Here is a 14,605-nt window from a genome sequence, read left to right on the forward strand (position 1 = left end):
AATCAATTATATGAAATGGAAATAAATTTTATATCCTATTGAGATTAATGAATTTAGTTTACTAATCTTGTGAATCTCATGAAAATAAACATGATGAATATTTTAAAAATAAATGAGTGTATCATGTATTTGGTCTTAATGATTTCTCTTAAACATATTTTTTTGAAATCATACTTGATGATGAATATCAAGATATTAAAAGGATGTTATCATGGAATCATACTTGATGATTTGTTCTATGAAATTTACCTTTCCGTCTTAAATATTGACACTTGTTTTATTAAAGGTAAAGGAATGCTTATAAGAAGCAAATCACATGAATAGAAATTTATAAAAACAAAATACGATCCTCTATCTTATCGATTTTTCAATAAATCTATGCTTATCATGTATGAATTTATTGAATGTGATTTTGAGGATGATTTCGGATTTCACAAATGCTTGATTCATACTTATGACATGAGACACATTTTAAATATGAATCATGTTCAATGCTTCAATCATATTATATCTCCCTTAATTCATTTTGTTCTCCTAGATTTATTTAAGAAAGAGGAGAATCTTCCAAAAATAAAATGATGCAAATGAATCACTTATCGATATGTCTTTTTGAAATATCTTTTTAATGTGATGTTGATAATTTGAGATGCCTATTGGAATTCATGACATAAGATAATTGAATCCTTGACTTACTCTAGCTTGAAAATAGATGTTTAAAATCTTGCTTGATTAGCTGTTTTATAAGATTTTGCCTTTATGTCTTGAACTTTCATGCTTATCTTGATTTGGCATATAATGACTAAGGCATGCTTAGGTGAAAAAGAATCACTTCAAAAATGCTTTTCCCATCGGATCAAGATTAATGATTTCATGATATTTTGTGAATCTCGAAATTGATTTTGATGACTTGATTATGAGTTTCAAGTTACCGATTTGATTTGAATAAGTTTTATTTAAATCATAATCTTGATCTTGTAAAATTGGAATCACAAATAATATCTTTTGGTATTCATGAATTGATACTCACAATATGAAAGTATTGGTATTCATGACTTGAATTTAATTGAAACATTGCATGCTTAAATTAATCATTCTCCTATGTTTCAAAAATTCCTTAAAAGCCTTATGAGATGATTGAAAATTAATTTGCTTTATGATGAATCACGAATCATGACTTGATCTATGATATTGATATATTTTAATCATGATCCTTGGTTGTATAATCCTTTTGCTCTATTAAAAGGATTTATTGAATGAATCATGTCCTTCTTGAATTTTCTTGATATCATGACATGATTTTGTAAGTTGGCTTGTATAATGATTAAAATCTTTTGGCCATTGATTTCTCCCTTCTTTTCGATAATGACAAAGGGGGAGAAATATATGAATTGATACTATGAGTGCCATATTTGAATGATAAAAATATGAATTAATAAGTGCCATATTTAAATTTGAATTATGTTGAGATATCAAAAGAAGCTTGCATCGAAATATATGGTAAATTGATAATCGAAATGCTATGATTGCCATATGCCATGTTTGCATCATATTAAGATATCAAGAACTAGCATTGTAATTTTACTTGCTGATATCTTGTCATATGATGAAATGCTACGAATTGTTGCTAAAATGATGCATGCAACACGTATACTTTTTATGTGATGTATTGCATATGATGTGTATCATGAATGCTTTAAATGATGAATGTTTGGTATCATGATCAACATGTTGATAAATGCTTAAAAATTTTAATGTTTGAGTATCATGTATGATATGCTTATTAATGATGATTGATTTATTTTTCGGTATCGTGCATGAAAAATAAGGTTATTGAAATTGTGTATGTTTTAATTTGAATATATAATGATGCACAAATAAGAATGATACTTACCTTTGTCATAATATGAAAATTGATATAAGGGTCTTCCCTTCTTTTTGACAATGACAAAGGGGGAGTAAGAATTTCTAGCGTGGACATCATGAAAAGAGGCAAACTAACTAGCTTGCACAATTTAAGATGAAAGCAAAAATTGCACTTCTCAAAAGAGAAGATGCAAATGTAACATTTGCCAAATTGTTTGCTTGCCTCGTGTAAAACATTATCTCTTGCTATTTTTACATTTTTGCTAGCTTGTATGTTGCAAATCTTGATCACTTTTTCAAACATTTTGCTAGCTTACACTTTGTAAAGAAAGAAAAAATGACACTTCTAGAAGAAAGAGCTTGTTATTTTGAACATCACAAGCTTGCCTATCTTAAGAAACAAAAATTACAAAAGTGCTATCTTGTCTATCTCAAGAAGTAAAACTTGCAACTTGCACATTGCAATAGGAAGCAAGAATTATGAGCTTACAATAAACATATTTTAAAATTTTATAAATTTTAAAATTATAATTCTATCTCCAAATCTTTTTATATATACAACATTATTTTTAAGATTCTTATCAACAATATTTCTTATACTATTTAGAATATACCAAATTTTAAATCTAGTACTATTAATCTCTCTATATTTTTTCCCTACCCACTTATCCTATTGTAAGCAAATAATATTTTATTTTTAATCATAGTGTCTATCAATTCTAATTCGTTCTCTAAAAGTATCTATATATTCTAAGTTGTTGACTAACTTTTTTACTCTCCTTAATCCAAAATAATAAGAAAACCCTTATCTAATTGATACCACATTTGGGCATCCATAAGACTGCGATTGCTTCCAAGTGACCTCGTAGCTTACTATATGCAATTTGATACGCTTAGGTGGTGAAGGTACCTTGCATTACTTTTGAGTGATTATCTAGCTTTATATTAAAATCAACATAACTCTCCACCTTTTTCGTAGGGATTAGTATTGATACTTGTATAAGGAATCTTTTTCATTTCTTCTATTTCTTGTTAGGATCAGAGCGGCACTAAGAGGGGGGGGGTGAATTAGTGCAGCGGTGAAGTGCGATAAACTTTTCACGATTTTAACACTTTTCGGAAACTTCGTATGATAAAAGCAACGTTTTCGTTTAAAACTGTTTCGATTGCGTTTTAACTTGAAGAGATAAGTAAGACAGAGACAAAGCAGTATAGCATTAAAGTGCAAATGGTTTGCAGTAATATAAATGACAATAAGTAAATGCAAACCAAAGATTACACCGATTTTACAGTGGTTCGGTCAAATGACCTACATCCACTTGCGAGGCCCCTCTTCGATGAGGCTCCCACCTTCTACTAGCAAATCTCTTGAAAGGGAAGGGTAAATACCCCTCTTACAACTTTTACAAGCGGTTCACTCTCTTACAGATTTTCAACAAGAAAGAAGGAGGTGAACACTAGCAAATTGAAAACAAGACTAGCAAAGACTCTACTAAGACTTTTCTCTCAATCACTTACTGCTCAAAAAGTTGTCTTCTCAGCTGAGACTTGAGGGGTATTTATAGGCCTCAAGAGGATTCAAATTTGGGCTCCAAAAATTTGAATTCTCTTATGTTCCCGATGCTGGCGGTGCCACCGCCCAGTGCTCGGGTGCTGGGCGGTGCAACCGCCCAACCCAGGAGGTGTCACCGCCCAGCTCTCGAGTGCTGGGCGGTGCCACCGCCTAGGCCAAATCAGCTCACTGGTTGGGCTCCAAACTTGGCCCAAACCAGTCCGAACTCGGGCCCAATTGGCCCCTACTTGGTTTATAGGATTAATACCTAATCCTAACCCTAATTAACATGCTAACTATGAATTTAAAGACATTTTCTAAGCTATTACAAAGTCCGTAAGTCAAGACTTCTTCCGGCGAGCTTCCGACGAACTTCCGACGATCTTCCGATAAACTCTCGGAAACCATTCTGCGGACTCCCGGCAAGCTCCTAGACTTCACGATTTGATCTTGGCGAGTTCCAACGAGCTTCTTCGGCAAGCTCCGATCTTTCTCGGCGAGCTCCGCGAACTTCCAACGAACCTTCTGGCGAGCTTCCGAAAAACCCTTCGGCAAGCTCCCTACTCATTCTCGGCTAGTTCCGGCAGCATTCCCGACGAACCTTCGGACTTCCGTCGAACTCTTGAACTCGCAATGAATCCTTCGTGCTTGACTCTGACACTTTGTTTTGCTTTATGTCTTCATCGTTATTGTAGTTAATCCTGCACACACAAGCAAAAACTCTACTCCGATCTAGACAATTATTATAAAGCGAATTGACATTCTGTTGCCCGGCACGTCATTGGTTGGCGCTTCGTCCGATTCTTCGGCGCATCGTCCTCTCTTGCGGCTTGTTGCCCAATCGGCGGTTGACCTCCGCAACACCGATATCCTTGGCGCAATTCCGCTCTTGGCCCGATGCCCAACGTCCGAACCTTCTGCCATCCAATATTCTAACGTGATCTCCTCCGACACAATGTCAATTCCTCCTGCCTTAATTGTCTAATCCTGATCGAGTAGACCTGCATAACTCAAAATGCAGTTAAACATAAACATAATTATCAATTGGTTTCATCATCAAAATACGAGATTCAACAATCTCCCCCTTTTTGATGATGACAACCAATTGATGACGGAGTTAAACTTGACTCCCGGAGTTTAAACAAACTCCCCCTATCAATATGCCATATTGATAGAACCTTGAATTCAAACTGAATTCAAGTCATTGCAATATTCATCATAAATACTTGCAACATGCATAGACTTATGCATATCATGTCATCAACATACTTCTCCCCCTTTGTCATCAACAAAAAGGAGAAGTACAACTATTCTTTGTGTTTGTAATATAAGTTCAACTCATTGCATGAAAAACATAATATTAAGTTTTATCATCATGTAGTTTTGAAGCTAAAAAATTTAGCAAGTAATGCATCATGCTTAGGACATTCAAGCTATCAAGTTTTAGATATGCAAGTTTTACAGCATACAAGATAGCACTTTTGGTAATGTTCAAGATAGTAAGTTCTACATCATGCAAGCTAGCAATATTTAGATGTTCAAGAAAGCAACTCTTGTTTCTTGAAATATGCAAATTTGTCAAGTTTTGCTAGATGTGCAAGTTAGCATTTTTGCCTCTTAAGATAGGAAAGATAGCACATTTGCTTCTTTTGAGATAGCAACTTTTTGCTTCTCTTTAGACTACAAGCTAGCAATTTTTACGATATGTAAGTTTCACAATATACAAGCTAGCAAAAATTTCGAAAGCAAATGTTGTACATATTTATAAAATGTTGTATAAATATGTTTTGAATGTAATTAGTCCTTATGCCCCTCAAGTTAGATTTAATCAAATCAAAAGAGAAATTTTAGAAAAGCTTAAATGATATCATTCAATAAATACCTATAACCAAAAACCTTAAAACCTTATAAGATGATGGTAATGATATCATTCAATAAATGCCTATAACCAAAAATCATATAAGATGTTGGTATGATTTCAAATTTTATAATTTTGTATAATGTTATAATTTATCAATACTCACTTTAAAAAAAGAGATGTCACAATTGTAGTCAAATAAATATTTTTCATTGGAAAGATAAATAAAATTATTTGTAAGAATTGTAAAATAATATTTGACAAAAGTTTGAGAAACCAACATAGGTTGATGGCATTAGATGTTTATCATAAAAATAAATAAATAAATAATATAAAAAATTACTAGGACTGGATGATAAAATTTTAAAGATGATAATGTGAACACTTTTAAAAATAAGATAGAAAGAGAAGCTAACTTAGAACTTAGATGATAATAATATCAATATTATTTGAACTATGATTATTAATAAAAGAGTTGAGGTCCATTTTAGCCTCTATTGTTTTAGCTATGGATCACTTAAGTCTTTATGATTTATTTATATCTAAAATAGCTCCTAATTTTAAAAAACATAGCATATAAGCTCTTTTCGTCAAGTCTGAGTTAATAGACATTATAGTCTGCTTACGTGATTTTGGTCATAGACCACTCATAATAAACTATTAATATAATAATATATATAATTTATTTTTTAAAAAAAATTATTTTAACTCTTGTGGTTTTGGTCATAGACCACTTAAGCCTTTATGGTTTTGCTTATGTCTAAAATAACACTATATTTTTTTAAAAACACAGCATATAAATTCCTCTTGTCAAGCCTGAGTTAACAAACATTAGACTCTGGTATTCTTACTTACACTAAATCATTAATATAATAATATATATAATTTAAAATTAAAAAAAAAGACCACCATCAATGGCGGGAGGAGGCGTCATCATGGAAGTGATCACCAACAATAGTATCGAGCTGCTATTGCTTAGTAGAGCGTCGTACATACGTAGTCTCTCCCACGTTGACAACAAGCTCAGGAGTTTCTGGTCCAATCTCAAGTGGATGTGCGTCAACCAATCCGACGTTAAGTATGCAATAGTCTCCTAGTCCCTCTTCCTCCTCTTGAGCATTTTCATAACATGGTGGTTTAGCTCTCCCTCACCTTGGTCTCTTTTACCTCTGTCTCTTTGTCTTCATTCGTCGCTACGACCTCCGTTACTTCCTCTTCCTTAACAAGATTGATATTTTTTAATTTAAATTATATCATTATATTAATAATTTATTGTAAATCAAAATACCATGTAAGTAGACTTTGACATATGTCAACTTAGACTCAAAGGGAGGGGCCTATATTAGATATAAACAAAACCATAACGTTTGTCAACTTAGCTACGTTTTTTTAAATACATGGATTATATTAGATAAACAAAATAATAAGAGTTTAAATGGCACATAACCAAAACTACATTGGCTAAAATGGATCTTTTTTTTTAACTTAAATTATATATGTTATTATATTAATAGTTTATTATAAGTTAACATGCCACGTAAGTAGACTCTAACATCTATTAACTCAGACTTGACGGAGGGGCTTATATGTGTTAGGATTAAGAGCACTAAGAGGAGGGGTGAATTAGTGCAGCAGATAACTTTCGACGATTTAAAACAATGTTCGTACGATAAAAACACTTTCGATGAAAAACCATTTCGGAAAGTTCTTCAACTTAAGATTAAGTGAAGTACAGTTGAAGAAAAGCAATGGAGACAGTTTGCAGTTAAGATAGAGAGCAAAATATAAATGCAAACCGAGATTTAGAGTGGTTCAGTTAATCTTGACCTACATCCACTTTTGGCTTCCTCCTTCGATGAGGTCACCAACGTCCACTAGAGGCCTTTCTTCAATAGGCGAAGGCCAACCACCCTTTTACAGCTTTACTCCTTTTGAGGGGCTTAAGAGACAACCCTTACAGATTTTTACTCCTCTCTTAAATGATCAAAACTGAGATGAAAAGAGGGAGGAGAACTTTTGGCCTTTTACAATACTTTTGAGCTCTCAAATTCTCAAAATTAGATCAAGATTTCGGTGCCCTTTTATATAGGAAAGGGTGGGGTTTATATAGGCCCCAATTGGTTCGAATTTGGAGCTCAAAAATGTCATCTCCCGGATTTTCAGGATCCTGGCGGTACTACCGCCTAGCATTGCTCGGAGATCGAGCTCAGGTTGTACCACTGCCTGACAGGGGCGGTACCACCGCTCAGCTTCGCTTGGAGACCGAGCTCAGGCGGTACCACCACCCAGCATTCTTGGGAGATTGAGCTCCTAGGTAGTGCCACCGTCGGCCAGAAATTCTGGGTCCGAATGAGTTGATCCATTCGGCCCAATTTGGGTTTCTCAAGGGCCCAATTGCCCCAGATTAAGTTAAAGGGACCACCTCCCATTCCTAACTTAATCTATATGCTAACTACGATATTTAAGACATTAATACTGTAATTTTCTCCGGTGCGTCAATCGCTTCTTTTGGTGAGCTTCCGGCGAACTTCCGGCGAACATCCGACGAACCCTCGGCGATGCTCCAACGGACTTCCGGTAAACTCCTGGACTTGCGGCGATCCACTTAGTGAGTTCCGACGAGCTTCTTTGGCAAGCGCCTGGACTTCTTGGATTTGTTTCCGTAGAACCTCCGATGACCGTCCGGACTTTCGTCAAACTCTCGAACCCCCAACGTGATCATGGTCTTGGCTCTAGCGTAACTCCTGCTACATGTCTTACTTCCATCGTAGTTAATCCTGCACACTTATCTCAACATATGGATTAGATAACAAATGATAATTGACTTCATCATCAAAATTCAAGATTCAACAATACGCTATGTTTTTAAAAATATCAGGATTATTTTAGATGCGAGTAAACCATAAGAACTTAACTGATATATTATCAAAACTATATGAGCTAAAATGTACCTTAACCTTTAATAAGATTATCAGCTTAACAAAAAAATATTCTTAGTGAAACTGAGGTGTAAGAGTTGGTAGTGATCGAAGGAAGTTCATAAAGTAATTTTTAACATGTTTTAAAGATTAATAAATTTTTTTTTTTTAAAGATATAAAAATCTAAAAAAAGCTAAAAAAATGATTTATATGGTAAGATATAAAAGTTATGATAATTTTTTTAATAAATTAGATATATGGTGATATATATATATATATATATATATATATATATATATATATATATAATTGCTAAGACTATGAAAAGAAAATATAAGGATTTGCATAATATTAGATACATGAAAGACTAAGCAATACTTGTTAATGATAATGAGATTAAAAAAGATAAAAAAAATTATTTTTATAAATTATTTAATGAATATTTCATATAGAACTCATATTTAATGATAAATAGTAGTAGTAGATTTAATAATCATAAAATTATTCATAAAATTAGAGTAAAAAATATAATAAAAAAGATGAAAATAACTAAAAGTGTGAGATATGTTAATATCCCTGTTGAGATATGAAAAAATTTAGGGGATAAAATAGTAAATTAGTTAACTAACTTATTTAATAAGATTATGAAATTCAAAAGGATGTATGGTGAATAAATTCTTTTAATACTAATTTATAAATATAAAAAATATAAAATTATTTAAATTTTAAAAAATTAAAATCATGAGTTAATATTTTTTTAAATATTACTGTAAATAGGATAAATATGATAAGATTAAAACAAATATATAAATTCAAAAAGGTTTCTAAAAAGCACTTGGGGAAAGAGAGACGAAGCCCGGTTCGGATTCGTGTCCGAGTCGCCCGATCCGTCTCGTGATAAGACGAGGCACTGCACGGATATAGATGACGGATCCGGCTCGCTTTCTCCGGTCTCTTTCATTGGCGATAAGGAGAGAGGGGCACAGCGATGCACGCGGTGGCAGCGCCGCGGCCGGCGCTCGTTGCCCTTCCGCCTCGACCGGCGGCGGTGATTCGTTCCCTCGAGCGGATGCGGTGGAGATCACTGTCCATGCTCCTCCTACCCACGTGGAGAGCGAAGAGGGGTATGGCGGTGCGCATGGCACCCGAAGAGGAGAAGATGACCCGCCGCTCTCCTCTCGATTTCCCCATCGTATGTTGAGATATCTCGGACTTCCAATTCTTTCTTGTGTTATCTTCGTCTTTTCATTACTTGTCCCATCAAATTTTATGCTGTTGTTGCCTTGTGTTGTGTTGTGTGTTCATGTCGGTTTATGGATGCTATGCGTCATAAGAAAGGTTTGGCTTTTTCACAGTATAACGATTGTGGTAGGCTAGATACTTAGTGATAGATGCTCTCTGTACCTCGACACTTTCTGCAAATATGGCTTCGTGGTGAAGATCCTGTGTCTCTTTTGTTGGAATTATTTAGCTTGTAGTTTCCTTCTGGTCCCAGATTTGTTGTCTGAAGGTAGTTTGTTATTCATGTTACATTAAATCAATCAAAGATTCATTTTCCAAAGAGAAATACTACAGTGTCTAAGTATTCCCTTTCGCAAGACCATTAAGCATACTGATACCCGAGGTGCCTTAATGTAGTGATTCTTAATGTTATGTAACAATATGTGATTCTTTTTATCTTTTAATTATTGAAGATACATATGTCTTTATCTGTGACTTTGAATACCCTGGTGAGGTTTTCATGACAGTGTTGTTAATATCATGGACTAATTTTAGGTTTTCATTACCTCTCAGCTTTTATCAAGATTGAAATTCTAATTTTATAGTTCTAGAGACCAAAAGTACTGGAATCCCCTGCTACGCAAAAACTACTGACCGCGTTATTATTTCAATTACATTCTAGGCAACTATGCGAATGCTAGCTACATTGTTGGTATTATATTCAAGGTTTCAGAGCTGTTCAAATTTGAAATCTAGAAGTCTGATGAGTAGGTGATTGTGGTATCATGAGCTATTCTTGATGAACTATTGGGTAACTGGTTAGAGTTCTTTAATACATTAATGCAAAATTGATGTTAGCAATCAGTGTTTTTTTTTTTTTAATATTGGAACATAGAGAGGTCTGCGAGCTTGATGCATCTGATCATTGTGAAATTTGAACCCAGTAAAGATCATTCCATTATTTCCATACTTGTCCGTGGAATATGGATGCTTTAATGATGTGCAGATTTCAGATTTGGCACCTCTAGCACCTGTGATTTTCTTCAGATCTGAACTCTGAAGCAGCTTGAAGCTTTCTAAAGACCATCATACTTACATTCCCTTGGTTTCTATGATTTGGAATCTCATAGGTCTTGCTTTGTGAGAGACTGAGAGTTATTAGTTACAAGTTTATAACTGAAAGGATATTTTTCTTCAAATCCTTTACTGATAGTAAGTCCTTTAAGCTTTATTAGTGGATCATTTGGGTAGCTGCATAATCTAGTTTTAGAATGGAACTTAGGGGAGTTCAATGGGACCATATGATAGGGGTAGTGAACGAAGCTGTCCATGGTGGCCCATGTCTTTCTTGAACATTTGCTTGTTCATTAACTTATTTATTAGAAATAACTTAGTCTTTTCTCATAAACTTGTTTTAGAATAACCAAATCTATGGGGTTCCCATGATGTTCTAAATCAGACCAAATTTGCTATAATTTTTTAAATAGCTGGAATCGGCTTAAGATTGTAAGGAATTGACCCAAATCCACTGATATTGACTGGGATCACCAGGGGTGTTAGTGTTGCTAGATTGACTTGGATAAATAAGATGGGCTACTTTATCCCAAGCCAGATCTGGTTGCCCAATCTATGATTTAAAATTTCAGATCAATAGATATTGATTGAGCTTGAACCAGTACAGTGATGGTATTGTACCATACCATGTGTCAGTATGATCTGCTGCTAAATGATACTTGCTGTGTTGACCAATATTAGTTTCTGATACTCAACTTTTACTGAACATGTTTTTATGTTTTATTGGCCTCAATAGCAAAGGTATACTATGTGTTGCCTGGTATACTGGTACCACATTGATCTTGTATGTTTGTAAATCTAGGTCCAAGATCCAAATCCTTGATCATCACAATGGTTAGTAGATTGACCAGTTCTAAAAAGATATGAAGCTGTCTATCTGAATATTTAGTGCGATTAAATTTGCTTGAGAGGTTATTTCACTAGGTTTGGTGATCTAGATCAGACTATCAGTGTTGTATCTAGACGATCTTTTTTTTTCCTATTATATTTGTTCGAGCATTTCTTTCTATGTTCTTTTAACTTTTTTTTTTTCTATTATATTTCTTTCTATGTTTCTTTTCTCACCATGTGCTGTTTTTATATTCAAAGTTCATACCATCTGCCATTGATAACTGTTGTAGGAGTGGGAAAGACCGAAGCCTGGACGAAGGCCTGATATATTTCCAAAATTTAGCCCGATGAAAACACCGCTGCCCACTCCATTGCCGACAGACCCTCCTGAAGAAGACGAGGAAGAGAACGAAGAAGAAGAAAAAGAAGAGGATCCCGACAAGGAAGAGCCTGAGGAACCAGAGGTAAGTACTTAGATGTAAAAGAACCATTCGCGTGAAGGAGTTACTTAGTGTTATATTAGATTCCGATATTTTGCAACATAAGTAGCCTTTAACTTGTTTCCTCTTCTGAGAGTATGTTATATCGCTAGATCTTTTCTCAAAATAAAATGTCATATTAGCGGATTGCATTTTGTCATAGCTTTACTATATCTTTGAGACCTTTGATATACTTTATTGATCCAAGATCCACTGCACATGAACACAAGTCAATGCACTTGGGGACAAAGGAATCAATTTAGGCATCTATTCAACCTGTTTAATTCGGCTTTGGACACCTTTTAATCAGATTTGAGATGGTATCCAAATTGGCTTCAGATTCAAATAACTAGATAATCAGTAGAGTTCTAGTTTGAGTACGATGCTCTCTATATAGCAATTCTACTGTTAAATAACAATGGTAGCAGACCAATTTTTCATTTTGGATATTTGCATCCCATCCATCCGTTTAGATTAATTTTGAGTCTCCCTATAATCGGATTTGAGAAAGATTGGGATAATTGGATTTAAATATTTAAATAATTAGTTGGTCTTTGGTATGGTATGATCAATATTTTCGATCAATCGGACTTTGACATGCGAAGTTCATATAATCTGAACATTATAAATTTACCACTCATATCTTTTATTTAAATTTACCAAACTAATATCGAATGGCTCCAACTCTGTAAAGACTTTTTTTTAACCATCTGCAACAAACAAACACTAAGAAATTTTACTGGATGCATCATATGATTTTTTTTTTTGTTGATTTCGAGAGAAGCTCTCCTTCGATCTAGTCGTGACTCTCATATCGCGTTTCTGATCATTCCTTTAGAAATTTTTTAAGATCGGATAGACGATCAAAATTGACGAATCATATTTAAATGAACTAAATGAGAAACTTGATTCTAAGACATTCCTCAATAATCCCATATGTAAATTGGCTCACACAAAATGAGGACTTTGTGAACCACTCATGTTCTTGCTCCTAAAGTGACAATTGTAGTTTGTGATGTCAACATACATCTACTTCAGCCAACCTTCCTACCAAACCTTTTCTATGGCCTTGAAGTTGTTTAGTACACCAAACCAATAACTAAGCTTCCTCATGCACTGAATCTGCCAACTGATATTTCTGTAAGGGAATATTTGTTAACATCATGACATTGCAGAAGATTACTCTTTTTTGACATCAGCAATAGATTTGGCAAGCATCCATCCATCCATCCATCCATCTTTGTTTGACCAAGAAGAAATATACCACCAAATTAGGACTTCCTTATCATATCATGGTCATAATCTTTTAAGTATCTACCTTCCATATCTTAGATGTTATATATATTCCCCCAAAGTTAGTTATTTTTGTATATATTGGCATCATCCTTCCAATTACTAATTTTGCAGGATAGTAAGTGGATTCTCCTCAGGATGGGGAGAATGCATGTAATGGTACTGTCAACAACATATTGGAAACAGATATACTTTTTAGGACTAGAATATGTACAAAAGAGGGTGAAACAGAGTGAGGTTTATTGGGGATCTCCACTCAACTAATACACAAACTAACTTAAAAGAGTTCAGTGGTATCTTAAAAGAATTATTGCCAAGGGTTACTTGTTAAGAGAGATTGACTGCTCTGACCCTATTCTTGGTTGAGATTCCACTTCTTTTTATCAATTAATTTACATCTATAGAGATATTGATATGGTCAATATTTTCGATAATTCTAGCATTTTGGAGCTTAGTCAGCTAAGGAGAGATGGCGCATTAGCTAGGCTTGCCACATCAGCATAAATACGGATAATATTTTAAATTTAAGAAATATTTTCCTAATCACTCATTTCAGAGGAGCTTCGTTGGATATACGTGCGACGCTAGTCACACTTGTATCATTATAAATTTACCGTGATGAATCAATTTAGATTGTTCGTAGTGAAAAATTTCAAAATTGACTCTAAAACTTAGAGTCATACTTTTGACATGAATTTGAAGATAAAAAATCTAAATTGATATGCAACATAGGTGCTAAAATTTATGGAAATGTAGATCACTAAAGAGATTGTTTCCACTATCCAAATTCCAATCACCAATTTTTATGCAACTATAAAAAAAAATAATATCCTTGGGATTTTGGCAACAAAGATGGTAAGTATCTCTCCATGGTTTCTACGAGCATGGGAGCAAATAAAACAAATCCACCAAAAGTTTGTGTTGGCTTTCAAGACAGAGAGGCAAAAATATGAGCACGAAGGAACAAGTACGAAAATTAATACCTTCGGAGGTATAGAATATTGAAGCATATATCAATCCAATTCATCACCTTTGTTTCGGAAAACACGGGTTAGATCGGAGACGAGTCACTGATCCTTTGATAACGTTGTAGAATCCGATCTAATATTTTTATTTGCCAAACACATACAAACCATGATTAAATATATAAACATTGTCATATCTTAGTTTCCTTTTAATCTTTTGGAGATTTTATCCTTACATAATTACTATTATCACTCAAATTTAGACTGATTAAGTAGTTAGCTACATTTAGTTTTCCGGTTCTTACATAAGTATCTATAAGGTATATTTTAAGAAGTTACGTTTACATCTATATAGTTACAAAAGTGAAATATCTATGTTTATTTATTTTAACATCATCGATTTCACTAACAAAAATATGAAAATAAAAGATAAAAAAGATAATTATAATATTTTAGTTGGTGATGACGAATGACGTCGGTGTCACTAGGGGGTTATAGGTGGCTGTTGTGGAGGAGAAGAGCGATAGTGAGAGGTGATGATCGCTCTATA

General features: G+C 34.0%; 1 protein-coding gene across 1 annotated transcript; it reads left to right on the forward strand.

The window, feature by feature from the left end:
• Positions 1-9,129: 9,129 nt before the first annotated feature.
• On the forward strand, positions 9,130-11,952 carry LOC135635786 (uncharacterized). Its single transcript, XM_065147121.1, has 2 exons — positions 9,130-9,384; positions 11,609-11,952. Exons 1-2 carry the CDS (start codon positions 9,181-9,183, stop codon positions 11,792-11,794), a joined length of 390 nt encoding a protein of 129 aa, XP_065003193.1. The 5' UTR covers positions 9,130-9,180; the 3' UTR covers positions 11,795-11,952.
• The last annotated feature ends 2,653 nt before the right edge of the window (positions 11,953-14,605 follow it).

The sequence above is a fragment of the Musa acuminata genome, chromosome BXJ3-4, assembly GCF_036884655.1.
Source record: "Musa acuminata AAA Group cultivar baxijiao chromosome BXJ3-4, Cavendish_Baxijiao_AAA, whole genome shotgun sequence".
Taxonomy (NCBI): Eukaryota; Viridiplantae; Streptophyta; class Magnoliopsida; order Zingiberales; family Musaceae; genus Musa; species Musa acuminata.